The sequence below is a fragment of the Schistocerca piceifrons genome, chromosome 1 (assembly GCF_021461385.2).
Source record: "Schistocerca piceifrons isolate TAMUIC-IGC-003096 chromosome 1, iqSchPice1.1, whole genome shotgun sequence".
In the NCBI taxonomy this organism is placed as follows: domain Eukaryota; kingdom Metazoa; phylum Arthropoda; class Insecta; order Orthoptera; family Acrididae; genus Schistocerca; species Schistocerca piceifrons.
In genome coordinates this window covers 979,384,954-979,404,750 of record NC_060138.1, presented here as the reverse complement: position 1 = coordinate 979,404,750, position 19,797 = coordinate 979,384,954, and the positions used below count along the sequence as shown (strand labels likewise).

At 39.5% G+C, this 19,797-nt stretch overlaps 2 protein-coding genes across 3 annotated transcripts in view; one reads left to right on the top strand and one right to left on the bottom strand.

The window, feature by feature from the left end:
* The window catches only part of LOC124774952 (spermine oxidase), a 146,246-nt gene extending 141,270 nt beyond the window's left edge, over nt 1-4,976 (bottom strand). Inside the window, exons 1-3 of one of the 2 annotated variants that reach the window (XR_007015586.1) lie at nt 4,610-4,976; nt 4,295-4,464; nt 3,223-4,195 (exon numbers count right to left, since the gene is read on the bottom strand). Coding sequence is in view for 1 of the 2 variants with exons in the window: in XM_047249706.1 (XP_047105662.1) it covers nt 3,223-4,195; nt 4,295-4,464; nt 4,610-4,814 (1,348 nt within the window). In the remaining variant the exon portion in view is untranslated. The remainder of the gene's footprint in view (nt 1-3,222; nt 4,196-4,294; nt 4,465-4,609) is intronic. The other variant, XM_047249706.1, reaches the window with a different exon arrangement.
* LOC124774884 (protein TAPT1 homolog) overlaps nt 4,834-19,797 on the top strand; it is a 146,689-nt gene continuing 131,725 nt past the window's right edge. Inside the window, exons 1-2 of the mRNA XM_047249574.1 lie at nt 4,834-5,069; nt 17,551-17,714. Of these exons, the coding sequence (XP_047105530.1) occupies nt 4,889-5,069; nt 17,551-17,714 (345 nt within the window). The 5' untranslated portion in view covers nt 4,834-4,888. The remainder of the gene's footprint in view (nt 5,070-17,550; nt 17,715-19,797) is intronic.

The window sequence follows — 19,797 nt, the reverse complement described above, 5'->3', positions numbered from 1 at the left end:
CTCTAGGGGTCAATGCAATAACATTTTACACTAGATTCTTTATGGTAGTGCTGGATGATTTTGAAAAGATGAAAGGCTGGTGGGCCTTTTTTGCTTTGTTAGAACAAATATACTTAAGTCACTTTAATTTCCTGAGTCTGCTTTTCTTAGATTGCTACTTACTGTAAAGATGACGCGTCAAGCTGCAGACAGGTGCAATTAAAGGATACTCACATATAGCTTTCTACCACAGCCTTCATCAGTAAAAGTCACACACACACACACACACACACACCTCTCATGCACACGACTGCCAAGTCCAGCATTTTGGGACAGAATGCAACATCATCTGGTATGCAAGCAGCAATCTGGAGAGGGAGGGAGGGGAAGGGACAGTAACGTACGGGTGGGGAGAGAGATGAACACTGTGTGGTGGATTGTACAGAGACAAACTAGAATGTCATGGAGATTGGATGGGCAACAGAACACCACTTTAGGAGGAGTGGGAAGTATCTCAGGTAGGATGTCCCTCATTTTGGGGCACAATTATAGGTAATCAAAGCCCTGGTGAAGGATGCAGTTCAGTTGTTCCAGTCTGGGTTGGTAATGGGTGATGACGGGGACACTGCTTTGTGGCTGGTTCTTGCGGGGTGGTGGGAGGATTGGGGGTGTGAGGGGAAATGGCATGGGAGATCCATTTGCAGACTATGTCTGGGGGGGGGGGGGGGTCTTGATGAACGGCCACTGCCAAACTTTGACCAAGAGTAAAGTAGACCACACTGTGGCACACCATGCAGCTGAACATAATAAGCTTGATTTCAAAGGCTGCTTCACTACCCAAGCCATATGGATTCTTCCCTGCACTATCAACTTTTCTGAACTATGCAGATGGGAGTTATCTTTACAGCACACTCTCTGCTTCTGTAATTATCCCAGCCTCATCCTACAGCAACATACTGTCGCCATACCTTCCACCCAAGAGTTTCCATCCTCTCTGACCAATCAACTCCACCCCATTCTCATATCTCTTCCTGTTTTTGCAGCCACCTGCTGATGCATCTGCCCATCTTTCCCACTCCTCTCCTTATTTGCTCCTTTTTTCCCCCACCTCCCTGCTCCACAACCTCCTGACGCTGCACCTGTTGGCAGTCTAGTCCCTGCACACTCCAGCACACAGTGTTTGTCTCTCTCCCCACCCGTACACTACTGTCCCTTCCCCTTCTGGCTCAAGATGCTGGAGTTGTTGGTCGTGTGCACGTGAGGTGTGCTTGCTCTCTCTTTCTCTCTCTCTCTTTTGTGTGTGTGTGTGTGTGTGTGTGTGTGTGTGTGTGTGTGTGTATGCGCGTGCGCCCTTTTACTGACAACAAAGGCTATGGGCGAAAGATACATGTGAGTGTCTTTTAATTGTGCCTGTCTGCAACTTGACATGTCTTCTTTATTGAAAGTAGTAATCTGTTTTTTCCTACATTGTTGACAGTACAGCAGAAATTCATTTCAGGATCACTTTCATTGGTTTCTGTGGCACATCACTTCAAAGGCTGGTTTCAATGCTGTGCTTTACTGGGCACTGTCCTGCTGGAGGTGATACCTTGTTGGGTTCATCTTACCTTTGAGCTCACACACCCTACCAGTTACAGGGGGACCTACAGTTTAATGTGGTATTGGAACCACAGTGCAACTCAGCATTTTTCACACTGACAAACACTGCCAGTGGTGAATGATGAGATAAAGGCCAAACAAATAAAAAATGCTAAGACCTTTAGACATATAGTCTGGTACATAACCTAATGCCTGAAAGTTCCATCTGTAACACTGTTATTAAAACACATTAAATGGACTGGTTTGTTGAAGCAGAGTTTTAAGTGTATAAAACTTCTTTTAATGAACTTTGCTTGAACAGATGTGTTGAATGAAGTATGGAAGATTAGGATTTAACATCCGATCAATGACTAATTCATTAGAGAGGCGGCCAAGCTCAGACTGTGGTGCGATTGGAATGGAAATCAGCTGTGTCCTTTCAAAGAAACTATCTCAGCATTTGGTTAAGTGGTGTCGGGAAAGCACAGAAAATCTGAATGTGGATGGGGAGATGAGCTGCCATTCTGCAGAATGTGAGTCCAAGGATTTACCAGTGTGCCACCTTGGTTGGAAAATGAGTTGAAAATCAAACAAACATCCCTATCTTTTGCTTTCGCAACTGAACTTTTTTCATAAAATCATAATGGCAGTCAAGCCATGAGCCTTTTATTCTTCCTTTAAATTGCTCATTTGTAAACCCACAAGTACCAGTATGTTACAATTACTTTGCTAACTTGAGGGTGTTGTCTAACTGAGTACTGTTCAGACCTGATTACTCTAAGTCATTTTGAATCCTACACTGTAGTAGGATTCTGAGATGTTCAGCCAATGTCAGAGTTGCTGTTATCCCATAAAATGCTTTCTATATGTACAATGGTAACAAGTTTTATGGTGTTTTTTTCCCACTAATGGAAAAAAAAGATTATCACGATTTAACAGCATGTCTACGACTAGGTCATTACTGACACAGCACGATCTGGTAAGATGAAGATTGACTGAGAAGCATAAATCTTGGCACTCACCTTAGGCCTAACTGATAAGGAAAGCCACAGGAAACCTAAATCAGAATATTCAGAAAGGGATCTGAACCATAGTTCTTGCTGTTATAAGTCCACTTGAAGCACTTCATGGTTGTCCACCTTGATGTGTTGTCCCACTTTCTACAGTGTATTTGTAGTCATTTTTCTGCATTTTATTGCCTTTATATTTTTTGTTGGCCAAATATGGCAATTTTAGCTGTCACTGAAGCATGGACAAAGTTACAAGACTGGTGGAACAGAACAGCCTCCAGCTGGTGAATCTGGTTTTCTTAAACCAGAATCCAATCGGTCTTAACCTGGAAGTGCTTGTTATTTGGGACGATCCAGGACGCATGTGTAGCTTACTGAATGCTGGAGATCTGGTGTGTGTCACTCACCTCTTGCAACTGATTGCAAAGAGAGAGGTTAATAATTTATTTTTTGGATGCATCAATGTCAGAATTTGAGGGAAGAGAAAGAGAGACAGAATCACAAAACTGCACTCAAAACAATCAAACTACTATTTATATTTTTATAGGCCTATTAATGTTAGGAATAGAGGCCTAACAAATGACAATACTATACTAAAATAAAAAGCTGAATTGTGAGAGAAAACAAAGGCACAGCAAAAAGGTAATCAACTCACATGAGTCTTCATTTCCATTCTCTGCTGCATCACTTTTCCAAAGAAGCATAAGTTCTGATATGTCTGGGTTGAGAAATGGGCGATCATATTCCAGAAATATTTTGTCAACTGTTCCAAAAAGAAGCCTGTTGATTGATTCAGTCTTATATTGAGGCAATGGAGGGCAGAACATTGTAGATGCCCTTTCTTTCAAAACTCCAAGTGGTACTGTGCATATAACATGATCAGCATAATAAGTGTCACCATCATCACACACAATTTCTACACTTGGAGGTAAAACACAAGAATCTGAATTTTCACTGTCATCCTGTTGACTACACTGTCCTGAAGCAGAATTCACGGTTGACTGTTGAACACCTGTGCCAGAACTTTCACCACTCTCAGCACTGCACTGAGATTTTGTGCTACTTTTTTTATCTGCTGCTTCACAACTTCCTTCCCTGCTTGAATGTTCTACAAATTTTGGGAAATCACCAGTGACAGTCCTATCAGAGTCATCAGAATCATTTCCTGGATCTCCATTTGCAAGAATGTCAATACCCGAGTCACCTCCAGGGCTTGTCATATTAGATAACTGCATTTCGTTACTGCAATTCCATCTCACTGTTGCCACAGGTTTACCTGTAACAATATTTTGGGGTGGTATGACTTTTGCTATGGGTTCCAGGATGCTGCTGTAACCAGAAGGTAGCACAATGTTTCCTCCTTGAAGTTCAGTGTAGCTGCCCAATTCTAACAGATCTATTTCATCCATGGAATGACAACCAGTAATACAAGTTTCGCGTTTTAACAAACAATCAAATATTAACTGACGTATCTGACGTTCTTCTGGATTTCGACAGTGGTCTAAGTACAATGCAGCTTCTAGATTAATGTGTTCTCCTACACTGTGAACACCAGCTGGAGGCAAATAGTGGCAGAGGAAATATTCCTCACAACGTCGAAGAAAACATACGTAGGCTTCATAAATCTCCTGCAATACAAAATTACACATTAGTTAAATATTCAGTGGCAACTGTTCTCTGATCAAAGTGTCTAGTAACACAATGAAATTCAGAAACTGTCACTTTACCTGTAGTAACTGGAATGGTATAAGTTTACCATCTTCTGTAGCAGCTACAACTCTGTGCGGTTTAGGGACATGGACTATGTCTATGAGACCATTTGTCATGGCTAGTTCGTACATGGGATTCCCAAGTACTCCATGGATCCAGTTGGCCCCTAATTCCACCCTATGATGGTCTATAATGAAAAATCAGAATCAACTGCACTCTGTAGCGTTAACAGACTACTACAAATCTGAATACAGCATTTAGTAATGTGTTATTTTTCTTATCAATTTCATTTATGCGCGTATTTACATTGTTGACAGGTTAAAGGCACTTACCGGTTGGAATAGAAACAATTCTGCCACCGATTCTTCTCCTAGCTTCCAGTATCTTGAAGTCAGTTACGCCATTTTTTACTAAATGATGTGCCGCTGACAATCCCGCCATACCTGCACCGATTATTAGTATTTTACACCTGTTACTCCCCACTCTGTCTTTAGATGCCGCCATGTTTATAGTCAGCTGGGTTGGTGCACCTGTCATATTTTCAAATACTGCACTCTGCCGGTGGGCCAGTTTATTGTTTTGTCGGCTGACGTGATGTTATTGCATGTGCAATGCCTGAAAATAATAAAGCGTCGAACGTGTTGTTGGAGAGAAAAATTCGCTTTGAGCAAACCTCGAAAGTTCACTACGACAATGAAAACAAAGTGGAAGAACTCTTCTTCGAAAAGGATAAGAGGTATTACACGGGAAATGATCACTCCACCGGATCGAAGGAGGGCGACAAGAGAAGAGGTTAGTGATGTATTTTAATTACTATGGTGTAACAATCAGATAAAAGTCACCGAGCGTCACGTTTTCCTAAATTCAAGTACTCTGTATCAAGCAACAGGAGATTAGATTGGAAGACGTGTGTAATTCTGAGTACACAATAGCTGTGTGCTGTATTGGAAGTTGCAGTTACAAAGTGATTAATGAAATTCTGGAATTGTGCAGTAGCCCTTTTTAAAGTTACTTTGTTAGTTGGCTCATAGTAATATACCACACATAAAGGGTGTACATAATGATTTTTGTTGTCGTTATTGGTAATTGTGGGTGCTGCAATGCGGTTTATAAAAACGACTGACATGTACCCTGTTTCATTTATTAGCTAATATCCAAGGTGTGCTTCATAAGCAGGAGATTGCTAAATCGAGTAATAGTAGCTATGCGAACGCAAACTCGTGCTTTTGTTTAGTAGCGGCTGGGATCATTGATTGAGAATACATACGTGTAGCATTAAGACAAATTAGTTACTACCATAACAACACGCGTCTTTTGAGAACTACACTTCTGGAGAGGGTGTTGATTATACTTGTTCACAACTATAATGTTTGTTTTCATTGCTGCAGCTAGGGTGTGGGTTTGTTGCAATATCATACTTCATTTCCATGTAGGGCATATTCTTAATTCAGCACTCTGGAGGATTGCAGAAAGCAAGATAACTACACATTTGCCAGCTGAGGAAACAGTGGGGGGAGAATATTGACATGAAATCGGTTGTAAACACTAAAATTTGGTTTTTATTTCTGGGATTTTAAAAGGGGTTAAATTGAGGATGCACTTTGTTTTCAATTGTAAAGATGGGACTAGTTTGTTGTCTGTATCCATCCAAATCCATGTCTGACCAAAAGAACACAAACAGTTGTACTTAGTAATACAGCCATTGTAATCATGGCACAATATTCTGACTGGGGAGAAATCACATATCCCAAGGCTCAATCTTGTGGTTAACTATTGTTTGCCATGTATGCAATCTATCTTCTATCTAATGTACAATAAGCAGCATTAGTTCTTTTTGTGGATCACACTAATATTCTGATCAGTCCAAGTGTACATATACAAGGGTCAACGGAAGTGGCCGATTCCATCCACAGGCTTTCAGCGAATGTTCTCACTCTCAATTTCAAAGAGACTCGACATATACTTTTCTGCACTTCTAGAAGTACTACATCTGTGATGTGTGTAATACATTTTGAGGAAATAATAAATGTGGTGGAAACTTCACAATGTGTTGATGTCCATATTGGCAAGAATTTAAACTGGGGGAAAATTTTTTTGGGCTCCTGAAACAGCTTAGTTCAGCTGCACTTACACTTTGAAGCTTTGCAAATCTTGGGGTGAGACAAACCAGTAAGTTGACATATTATGCATCTTTTCATTCAGTAATGTCATCATCATCATTTACCCTCTATCCAACATCTGGTCGGGTTGGGGTATCAATGGTACTTCGCCACTTTACTCGGTCTTTCCACCATTCTTCTTGTCATGTGAAATAATATTCTCGGATAACTCGTCTTTAAGAAAGAAAGTATTCCTTGCTCAAAAACATGCTGTAAAAATGTGTGTTGTTCCCTCACAATCATCTTGTAGATATCTGATTAAAGAGTTGGGCATTTTGACCAGTGATTCACAGTATATTTATTCCGTCATGAAATTTCTTCTAAATAATCCACTGCAGTCAAAAGGAACAGTGAGGTACATAATTACAGTACCAGAAGGGAAAAATGACACTAATTACTCTACATTAAAGGTTTCTTTAGCACAGAAAGGGTTGCAAAATGTTGCAAGTAAAAATTTTGATCATTTAAATGTGTGACAGACAGCAAAGTAAAATTTGAAAAGAAACTGAAAAAGTTTCTCAAAACTCCTTGTATTATTATGATGTGTAAAAGGTAGTCGTTAGGAATTACTAACACACATCTGTGTATATAAAACAAAAAATTCTGTGAATGGTCATCATGTAGCCATATTTACAAATTAATTTGTGGTGGGAATGTAAAATGACCCATTTCACATCATTATGATTTATTGTACAAATGAGCTGCGGAACATGGAACTGACCATATTACTTATCAATAAGGGGTTGAGAATTGCGGGTTTGGCTTCCCAAAAGAGAGACCACTTCAAACATATCATAGAGATGATCTACAAAATACAGTAGTTTCGGAAATACAGAAGCGTCCGATCCCGCCCGTCTGCTTTGACCCATGACGTCACAGATATGGCGGAAACAAAAACAAACACACACACTTTCCACAAGAAGCCTAATGACACTAACGGGACAAGTGCGGGAAATGGGGTGTTTTGGGTGGGGGGCAAACTAAATATAAACAAATTTAGACGCCTTGCGTAGCTACAACGTGTAAGTGAAGACAGCCATGCATGAATACCCACCCACCTCCCCAGGGGTCGTAACCCCTGCAACCCATAGAAGATAAAGATGCTTTAGTAGCTGATTAGTGTTTTTTGTCTTAAAAAAAAAAAAAAATCTCACAGGATAGAACGAACAGATCAGAAAGATAAATATAATAAACTAAAACAGAAATTGGAGCAAACAGATAATTAAAATAAGTAATAAGTGTTTTTAAATTAAAAAAAAACAAAAAAAAAAAAAAAAAATCTCACGAGATAGAACGAACAGATCAGAAAAGTAAATAAAATAAGATAAAACAGAACTGGAGACAGCCACACTCAAACCAAACTCTGCGCCGTCATGACGTCACACACGACAACACCCTTACGTCACGGGTCAAAGCTGACGCGTGGGATCGGACGCTTCTGTCGACCCATAGTTTCTATAGCATGTTAAAAAGTTAGTCAAAATGAAAGCACATATATAATGACTGGATCCAGAATTAGTAGTGTCCTGCTTGACTCAGTCACATCATTTAATTATCTGGGTTTAACATTGCAGAGTGATATTGAATTGAACAATCATGTGAGGGTTGTGGTAGGGAAGTTTGTTGAGAGAGTTTTAGGAAAGTGTGGTTAATCTGTAAGGGAGACCACGTATAAGACACTAGTGCGACCTATTCTTGAGTACTGCTTGAGTATTTTGGATCCACACCAGGTCGGATTAAAGAAAAACATTGAAGCAATTCAGATTTGTTATCAGTAGGTTCGAACAACAAGCAGGTGTTACAGAGATGCTTTGGGAACACAAATGTGAATATGTGGAGGGAAGGCAAATTTTTTTTAGGAATACTATTGAGAAAATTTAGAGAACCGGCATTTGAAACTGACTCCAGAACAATTCTACTGCCACCAATGTAAATTTCACATAAGGCTCACAAAGATAAGATATGAGAAATTAGGGCTCATATGGAGGCATATAGACAGTCATTTTTCCCTCACTCAGTCTGCTAGTGGAACAGGAGTCATAGAGGGTACCCTCTGCCACACACTGTACAGTGACTTGGGGAGTATGTATTTAGATGTATATGTAATAAACTGTATACCAAAGGAAATTAGCATTTCTGCACACTCCCTACTCACTCACACAAGTAGCAGCCTATGTCTTTATTGAGATACATTGGTGTAAAAAAATTTAAAACTATCTTCAATCCAGAGATTGATTTGAAGACCACTCTGCCATGCATTTTCCTAATGGAGGTAGTGTGCCCTTGTCGTCTTCTGGCTTTTGGACGGAATTTTGTGGGGGACTCACAAATTACCATGGGCTCTAAACCATGGTCATTAATGAATTGATCTAGCAAAAGTGAATGTCAGTGGTGATAGAAGAAGAATACATTAAAGAATGCCAGTTCTATATGCAAAAGCTTTCAGGCTTCCTTCTGTAGGGAACTTTACATGAATTGGAGCAGTAGGCTGTGCGTGAGATAAATACAGAGAAGGATTTCCCATTGCTTGAGAACTTGGATACAATAAGGTAGTTTCCAACTGCAGGCTGTGTGGAATTCAAAAGTGTGTCCAGGTTTCTGCAGTAGGCTGAGGAATACATTGCAGCAAAGAATAATGCTTTTGAGGAAATTTGAATGACATTTCAGTTTCATGTAGACAGTTTAAGCAAACTACTTGAATGCTTGTTAGATCATAAGAATACCATTTAGCAGATTCATGAAGTAAAATGTTTTCATCAACACGAAGAAAGTTAAATGTTCTGGGAAGTCCTTGCAGTTGGTAGGAAACTGTGTTTTGTCACAGAACAACTATGCTGAAAGAGAAACTACTTGAAAATTTTATAGCTCCCAAGAAAAGAGGTTAGCTTACTTGTGACCTGATGGTAGATAGATTGATGGTTATTTGGAAGAGAATAGTGGGCTAGTGGTTAACAGAAGGGGAGTGTTGATACTGGATTTTTACATGGCACATCCCATCTAAAAAGTCAAGGATCATGGCTAACAAAGGCTAGCACACACACACACAATTACATTGTGCCTCTTGTCTCCATTGTTCTGGCAGTACAGCCATGTTCGGTGAGGGGATGTGTTGGATGGAGTGGGTGAAAGGAACAGGGAAGTGGAGAGGGTTTATGGATGGATAGAGGAGAGGGATGTGTGGATGGGAGGGGAAAGGTTGACAGCTGGAAACGAAATGTTACTAGTGAGCCCGTCCTGCTGCAGTCAGGAGAAACTGAATGTGACACACAGTGAAATGGTGGAGAGGTTTGAGGGCAAAGGTGATGGGGATAAACTAAAAAAGAGGGAGACTGCAGAGAGAAAAGTGAAAGTGTAGGTTTATAAAATGAGAGGCATGTGGACATGTGTGTTTGTTGTGCATTGTACAGTGGAGATGAGACATCTGTGTGATAAGTTTCTTTCTATTTTTTTATCTCTCCTGGGATCAACACCATCACCAGTATACATGCTGATAAAAGCGGATTACAGGCATCCCCCACGTTGCTGATTGAATGTGGGCTGTTGGTGAGTAGCCCAGCTACATTTTTGTTGCGCAGAGAAATCTACCAAGATGTGTACTAACAGCTGCATATTATGCATATATGAATGGGACACTGTTATCTAGCTTGCTGGGCTTGAATATTTTCTAAAGCAGATGACCACACATCTTGCTGAAGCCTTTTGAAAGATATTTGAATTCTTACACTAACTTCCCAAAACTTGTTCTCCTATATGGTTTTAGTTGCTGACAATAAAAAAGTTCCAGCGAAACTACAGAATTGCAATACTTGACATAAAGATAATTTTCATGTAAACTTTTCCTCCTACCTTAGGTTTCAGAGTAAAGATTATCTGGGTAAGACTCAGTTTAAATTTTTGACCATAAATTTATAATTAGTTCCTTCAAATGATCATTAATCTCAGCACCAGGCGTAACTAAGAATTTTTGAGAAGAACTCAGCTCTCTGTACATATGTCCGCCAATCACGCTATCATCAGAAGAGCCTCCAGTCATCAAACAATCAATTGGTATAACGACAGTTTTGTAAGAGGTGGTGTGACATGCCAATCTGTGAAACTTTACTAAATGCTTTCCCTGCAAACTACCTAGAACAGGGAGTATGGAAGCTCACTCAAGATGGTGTGGCTTCAGGGGACACAGTGAAATGCAAACTCTGTAAAATTTGTGTATACACATTGGAGTAATTAGTTTATTTCTATTTATAGTTTCCATTGCGACTGTTATTCAAAAGTTTTATGTGCGTTCTTGATATAAAAAATATAATGATATTTTGTCACCTCGTTGCTAATATTTGCAGTAATAAATTGGGGATCCACTTCTTTTGCTAGGAAAGTGACAGTTTCACTGTCACATGCAATATTTCCATACTGGTACGTTTTCCATTTAAAAAGCAAATTTAAATTGCCACAGAAAACTGAAATAATGGTTGGAGTGAGTCTTGTGTACAGACTATTACACTGAGGTCACCAGTTATGGGTTCTAGTAAAAATAATTATCTATTTTGTACCACACAAATGAAGCTACCAAGGGTGCAAATATAACTTTTTAATAACAGTTGCAATCGAAATTGATTGTTGACTTTCTGTGTGTTAGGATAATTGGCTAAGCACTTGGTAGAATTTTACCAAGTAGAACAGATTTTTTTTGGGGGGTGGGGGAGGGGAGGAGTGAGGAGCTGCATGGTATACTGTCTCTCAAAGTTACTTCTGAAGAAACCCAGTTTTGTTATTGTTTATATTCCAAAGCTGTGATAAATTGTAGAAATAACATCATGTAACTCCTTAGGCTGCTGTTTAATTTATTCTTTATTGTGTGATTGGATTTGGTTAAGGACCATTATGCAGCACCTACTGCCTAAAATATAATATTTACAGTAATTTACTCTTATAAAAAATCTAGAAGTGTTGCTTCTATTTTCACTTCAATTTTCAGACATCCATTCCACCTTAAATGTTTCTGTACCCATGATGTGAGAAATGTTTCTGTATCCATGGTGTGTGTCCATCAGTCAGTGGCTTCTTGGTTCTGAGTCAGGTGTAAGGACTGAACCTGAGACTTCAAAGGTTCTGTGGCAAACTAGACTGCGACTTCCTGGACTTGAGCCAAAGACTTGAGAACAGTAGGGTCTCCCTAAATGCATTTGCAACGAAGTGCCAGAGTTTGAAATCCTCCTGAAAAGCAGTGAATCTCACATAGGGCTGCACTGCACATCAGAGGCTGCCACCCAGGTAACTGACTGTGTATGGGGTGAACATTAGTTTTTTTTATTACTTTTTTATTTTATTAAATGACTCTCCATCCAGCCCAGATAATGATAGCTGTAGGAAACCCAGAAATATCAGTGTAAGATCAAAAGAAATGCCCCCCACAAGTGAGAGTATTAAAATCCTAGTGGTTAATTGCTGAAGCATTTGCAACGAAGTGCCAGAGTTTGAAATCCTCCTGAAAAGCAGTGAATCTCACATAGTTAGTACTAAATACAGAAAGCTAATTGAAACCTGAAATTGATAGCAGTGAGGTTATTGGGGAAAAATTAAGTTTATATTGAAAGGATAGGCTAATGGGAAATGGAGGTGACGTATTTGTCACAGAAGAGAAGAAACTCAGGTTCAGCGAGACAGAAATTGGGCTGCTTGTGAGATTGTTTGGGCAAGACTCAGTGTCAGGGGTGGGCATAAAATGGTAATACAATCCTTGTGACATCCACCAGACTCAGATTCATCAGCTGCCAAGACCAAAAACTTCCAAGAAAGCCTCAGTTCTTGTGTACGCAAGTTCCCCAATCATATTGTAATCATTGGCAGAGACTTCCAACAATCAGTTGGAAAAATTGCAGTTTTGTTGCTGGTGGGTGTGATAAGACAGCCTGAGAAATGTTACTAAATGCCTTCTGTGAAAACTACATAGAACAGATAGTTCAGAACCCCACTCATAATGGAAATATATTGGATTTAGTGGCAACAGATAGATCTGATCTCTTTGAGGATGTCCACATTGAAAGTGGCATCAGTGACTATGATGTGCTTGTCGCAATAATGATTATCAGAGTACAACGAACAGCCAAAACAAGCAGAAAATTATATATATTTAGTAAACTGGATTAAAAGTCAGTAATGTCATATCTCAGTGGGCAAATTGAAACTTTAAGCACAAGACAGGAGCATGTAGAGGAACTATGGCTCAAGTTTAAAAGAATAGTTGAACCTGCACTGTACAGATATGTACCCAATGGGACAGTTCATAATGGGAGAGACTCCTAAAGAAACAGCATAGGACTGCAGATAGAGATATGCTTAGTGATACACGTTTGGCTGTCAAGAGAGCAATGTGTGTAGCCTTCAGTGACTACCATAGCTGAATATTATCAAATGGTACTTCAAGAAACCCAAAGAAATGCTGGTTGTATGTAAAGGCTGTTAGTGGCACCAAAGTTAGTATCCAGTCCCTAGCAAATAAGACAGGAATTGAAATTGAGATTAGCAAAGCAAAAGCTGAAATGCTTAAATCTGTTTTCTAATGATCCTTTACAAAGGAAAACTCAAGAGAACTGCCCCAGTTTAATCCCTGCACCACTGAAAACATGAGTGAAATAAGTTTCAGTGTGGGTGGAGTTGAGAAACAGCTGAAATTGTTAAAATTGAGCAAAGCTCCAATGCTTGATGGAATCCCTATCGGGTTCCATACTGAATTTGCATCTGAGTTAGCTCCTCTTCTTCTATAATCTTTCATCGATCCCTTGAACAAAAAACTGTTCCCAGTAGTTGGAAGAAAGACAGATTGCACTCGTCTACAAGAAGGAAAGTAGAAGTGATCTACAAAACTACCATCCAGTGTCCTTGACATCAATTTGTCATGGAATCTTAGAATGTTTTCGAGCTCAAACGTAATGAAGTGTCTTGAACAGAATGACCTCCTCCATGCCAAGCAGCCTGGATTCCGAAGACAGCAATCATGTGAAACCCAAATCACACTTTTTCACCCATGTCATTTTGAAAGCTTTGGATCAAGGCAGTCGGGTAGCTGTAGTATTCTTTGATTTGTGAAGAGCATTTGACTCAGTCCACATCTACATTAATTGTCAAAAGTATGATTATATGGGGTAGCAAGTGAAATTTGTGACTAGATTAAGGACTTTTTGGCAGGGAGGATGGAGAGTGATTGTCAGAAGTGGAAACAACTTCGTGAGTGTGCCCCAGGGAAATGTGTTGGGACCCATACTGTGTCTGTTGTATATTAATTACCTTGCAGATTGTTTTAATAGTAATCTCAGACCTATTGCAGGTGATGCAGTTATGTATAATAAAGTACCATGTGAGAGAAGCTGCATAAATATTCAGTCACATCTTGATAAGATTTCAAAGTGGTCCAAAGATTGTCAATTTGCCTTAAATGTTGAGAAATGTAAAATTGTGCACATCAAAAATGAAAAAAAAAAAAAAATTGTATCCTATGCCAGTATATCACTGAGTAACATTTAGAATTGGTCAACTCATACAAATACCTGAATGTATCACTTTGTAGGGATATAAAATGGAATGATCACATAGACGCAGTCAGGGGTAAAGCAAGTGGTAGACATTGATTTAGTGGTAGAATACTGGGGAAGTGCTGTCAATCTACAAAGGAGATTGCTTGCATACCACTTGTGCAACCATTTATAGAATATTGCTAAACTGTGCGGGACTTGTACTAAATGGGAGTAAGAGGGGACATATACAGAGAAGGGCAGCACATATGGTCATAAGTTTGTTTGACCAGTGGGAGAGCGTTACAGTAATGCTGAAGAAACGGAGCTGGCCAACTCTTGAATATAAATATAAAATATCCCAAGGAAGTCTACGGACGGAGTTTCAAGAACTGATTTAAATGATGACTCTAAGAATATACTACAACCTGCTTACATGGTGCTCACACAGGGATTTTGAGAACAAGATTAGTATAATTACAGCATGCACAAAAGCATTGAAACAGTCTTCTTCCCCTGTTCCATATGTGAATGGAACAGGAAGATAAATTCTTAATGCAAGGATGAGTTATATAGATATTAGTATCACTTGTAAAGAGAAAAATATGAAGTCGTTAAAACTGAACAAAGCTCTAGGGCTTGTGGAATCCCTGTCAGATTCCAAACAGAATTTGCGGATTAGTTAGCCACACTTTTTAACCAAATTATACATAGATCTCTGGAACTAAAAACTGTGCCCAGTAGTGGGGATAAAGCACTGACTGCATCCACCTACAAGAAGTGAAGCAGAGGTGATGCATAAAACTATTGTCTGATACCCTTGCCATCAGTTAGTTATAAACTTTTAGAACATTCTTAGCCCACATGTAATGGTATACAGGATGACCCAGGAGGAATGGCTAATATTCGAGAATGGTCAGTCAAAGCAAAAATATGTATAAACGCGGGCACTAAAATGCATTCCTTAAGAGCTGTGAGAACCTGTTCATCTTCGCTCCTGTGAAACACATCTCTTCTACTAAACAAGTGCTCATAGCTCTTAAGGGGTGCATTTAGAGCTCTTGTTTATTAGACTTTCTTGCTTTGAATGAGCATTCCAGTCGTATCACTGAATATTGACCATATAGGTGGAACAGAATGTTCTCCTCCATGCCAACCAGCATGCATTCTGAAAACATTGATCAAGTGAAACCTAACTCTTTCTTTTCTCACAGGACACCCTGAATGCCATGGATCAAGACAGCCAAGTAGATGTAGTTTTTCTTGGCTTCCAAAGAGTTTTTGACTTAGTACCACACTTACTCTTATTATCAAATGTATGATTGTATGGGGTCTAGCAAAAATATAACTGGATTGAGGATTTCCTGGTAGGGAGGACACATGTTACCATGGATGGAGAGTCATTCACAGATGCAGAAGTAATTTTACACATGTTCCAGGGGAGTGCTTCTGCTGTTCATGTTGTGTATTAATGGCCTGGTAGGCAGTGTTAACAGTAACGCCAAACTTTTTGCAGACGATACTGATATCTATAATGAAGTACTACCAGAAAAAAAAAAAAAAAAAAAAATACTGTACAATTATTCAGAAACATCTTCAGAAGATTTTGAAGGTGTGCAAAGATTGGCAATTCACTATAAAAAATAAAAACACACACACACACACACACACACACACACACACACACAAACAAACAAACAAACAAAGAGATTGGATATTGAACGAATAACAGGAGCCACAGCAAGTGTAGCAGCAGGCTTATTTGACACTTGGCAGAGTGTCATGGAAATTGTGAGAAATCTGAACTGGCAAATGCTTGAATATAGACATAAATTTTTCTTTGACAGCCTACTTATAAAATTTCAAGAACTAGCATTAAATGAGGAATATAGGAACGTACTCCACCTCCCATAGGGACCACAAAAACAAAATAAAACCAATTACAGGCCACACAGAGACATTTCAGTTGTCGTTTGTCCCATGGAATAAAATTATTCAGATGGCATGGGAAGAGGCCACAATAAGTGATACAACGAGAAGTACCCTGTGTTGTGCACTTCACTGTATTTTGCAGGGTAAAGATACACAATGGTGGTTTGAAAAGTTCTTGGAACAGAATAGAAAAAAGTACTTACATCACTGAAACTTTTTTTTATTTTTCAATGAAGTCTCCATGTAGATTAATGCTCTTGGGCCAATGATGTTCCAGTGCCTTGATCCCATATCGAAAATGTGTTTCCTAAGGACTGCAAAATAGTTGTCAGCTCCGGCTATCAATTCTTCGTTTGAAGTGAATCTTCGTCCACCAAGAAAAATTTTCAGTTCTGGGAAGAGATGGAAATCTAGTGGAGCCATGTCAGGTGAATAAGGCAGGTGTGGCAACAATTCATACTTAGTTTGTGTAATTTTGCCAAGGCAATGGCACTTGTGTGTGGGCATGCATTGTCTTGTTGTGGCACGGCATCTTGCAGATAATTTTTTCATTTCTAATTCTTCAATTAAAATTTGAAATACCCTTGCAGATGACATCTGGCAAGTGTGAGCAGTTTCACGCACTTTTAATCAGTGATCCCCCATGACCATTTTGTGCACTTTTGCAATGATTTCTAGAGTAGTGACACATCTTGGTCGACCACTGCACAGAGCAGCATCTAAGCTCTCCCGACCAAATTTAAATTCATTTGTCCACTTGGCAACAGTTGAATATGAAGGAGCAGAGCCCCCAGTGTATTCTGGAAATGAGCATGAATGTCCTTTCCTTTCATACCTTTCTTTATGAAGTACTTAATCACTGCTTGATTCTTAATTTTTTTTTTAATTTTTTTTTTTTTTTCTATCTTCACAAATCACTATGCAGGAACAACAACAGGGCCACGTCACTGCCACAACTCTCTTTCAAGAGCACTGGTGTGGCATGTGTTTATAGGCAATATTCAAAAGAATATTACATGAACAACTTGTTGCGCTAGCACTGACCTCTCATGGTGATTCTGAGAACTTTTCGAACCACCCTCGTAGATATAATCTCTAAAAGCCTCAGTTAAATCACGGTTCTGTAACTAGGAATTTTTTTATTGTCATGTACCTAACTTGCGGTATGAAATCCATTTCATCTAGGTGTATTCACCTTAGTGTTGCAATTTTATCAAATGAAAGTGTATTTTCCATCAAATTTATGCACATGTACTGCTGGAGCTGTATATATTCAGAGAAACCAAAGTTAGTTTGAACCTTGATTCATGTGTGCATTTCTTATGCACTTGACTTGTTCCACTTCATAACGGTTACTGTGAGATTGATCAGTGGAACACCTAACTAACAAACTAAATAACAAGAAACACTTCTACTGTAACAGCAATAACAGCATGATACAGTGCAGCATATGAAAGTGACATGTAAGCTGCTGGAGCTGTACATCTTCAGAGAAACCGAAGTTAATTGTTAGTTCAGTATTGTTTCTTTGCATTGGTAAATTTTATCTTAGAGTTGTATTATTTTAATGGTCAATTTATCTGAGTACAATACTGATTGGTATTAATTTTTTCTCAGCTGGCACAGCAGCTACAGACACCTTTGTAGTGTAGTAACTTTTTATTTTGATGGATACAGGAGCTGAGACAGTGTCACTACTACATTTCTTGAGGGTGGAGCTCACTAGAGGCTACTTGTTGGAGAATGATGAAGAAAGGTACTCTGCACGGAGGGAGAAAATTTATTCATTTATGAAAATCCCACGTGAAGTTGAGAAATTCATGGCCTATGGATTTTTCCAGGCAAGTATGTTGTAAATTCTGGTACAATATTATTTTCTCCGAGTTGTTTTACTTAAAAAACAAAACTGAGTCATTACAACCGTATGTTACCAAACATTTATATGAAATTACAATGAAATCCAGACACTTAGCTGCTTACAGGTGTTGATGTGTGCCCCAATCAGGACTCGAACCCGGGATCTCTTGCTTACTTGGTAGACGCTCTCTCCGACTGAGCCATCAAGGATACACAGGATAGTGTGACTGCAGGGGCTTATCCCTGGCATGCTTCCCGTGAGATCCACACTTCCAACTTTCTGTCCACACACTACATTTGTAGTGCCCCTGCCCACTATACTCATTACTCGCAGCAGTCAATCTACCTATTCCCGTAAGACTTCGGGCAATGTGAGTGCATCTGCACTGAAGATCATTGGCCGGTAAGCCATATCTATATGAAGGTGGTATCTGTTCCTTGGGACATGTCTGAAGGAACAGATATCATCTTCATAAATATTTATACAGTAAGGTGTGTGTGTGTGTGTGTGTGTGTGTGTGTGTGTGTGTGTGTGTGTGTGTGTGTGAGGAGAGAGAGAGAGAGAGAGAGAGAGAGAGAGAGAGAGAGAGAATACTCTGGTTTCTGTAAGTGACAAAATGATGCCAAAAATAAAGATCCCTCTAGATTTTATATCTTGAGTATGATAAGATGACCAAACACTAGAGCACATGACATCTCAGATAAAATTTTTTGTTCCAACCAAACAGTTATGAATCTTCTTCCAAAGAAAGTAGTGCAGAATTTAGAAGTAGCTCCCCAAGTCTATTGAGTGTATTGGTTGTCTTCTTTCCTAAATGGTGAGACCTTTTTCCTGTTTTGCCCACCCTATTCATGAATCAAGGCAGCTCAGGAATCTGTTATAAGGATGTCCCAGACCCCAAAAATGTGAATCCAATTGACATTTTGTGATGCCTTTGTTTGTTTGCTGTAGGTGCTGATGTGTTTTTTGCCAATTGGCTGCATGATCTTTATCTTATGACTGCACTGTTTTGAGAAAGACTGAAAAATCCTATGCAGAGGATCCCTTATTTGTTACTGAATTTTCTTGTTCTTGCTATGTACACTGTTTGAATACATCATCAATAACTTTAGTGGACAAAATATTAGTCACTCCCCATACAAGAGCATACTCATCACTTTGTTGTACTGAATGTGGTGTAAAACTGGGACCAAGCAGTCATGTGACCATCCACTGCTGACGCAAGTCATGGCAGTGAAATGATGTGTATGTGCCAAATCAGTAATGTGGGACGGTGTGACAGAATAGCAGAAAGAAGATATTGTACAGGGTAATTAAAAAAATTGCTTACAAACTGACATGGAACATCCGGCATACAACAAGGATCAGCAATCACATAGGAACCGGTAGTGGCAAACACCATGAGCAAAAGCTACAGTCACGAGTGGACTGGCATCATCAGAGACTGTTTAATTGGGCTGTACATTCTCTAGGACTGACTTGATGGTCATATATATCTCATATTCCTGTGAGAAGTTCTGCAGAACATGCTGAATGATGTTTCCGTGCCTACTCATCACCGCATTTGATTTCAGTATAATGGAGCCTCTGTACATTTCAGCAGACAATTGGGGGCACATGTGCAGGCAACCTTTCCCAGTTGCTGAATTGTTCATGGTGGGCCAGTCGTACGGCCACCACGATCACCCAATCAGCCCCCAACTGATTTTTTCCTCTGGGGGTATCTGAAGGACCTTCTGTATGAAACACCTGTTACATCACTGGAAGACCTATTGGCAGGGTTGTTGGGGTAGCAAGCTGTTTTTGAGATACACCAGATATCTTTGAGAGGGTGTTCCTTTTAATGCAGTGTTGATGTCAGGTGTGTTTCAAAGCATGTGGACAAAACTAAGAGCGTCTCCTGTATTGGACGTCCATTCGTAGCATATGACCTATATCTTCAATGCCATTTAGTAGCTCTCGATGGCCTTTGTGACCCCCAGTTCGCATGTGATTACTGATGCTTGTTGTAGGCCCGATGTGCCATGTCAGCTTGGAAATGTTTTTCTGAATCACCCTATATATGG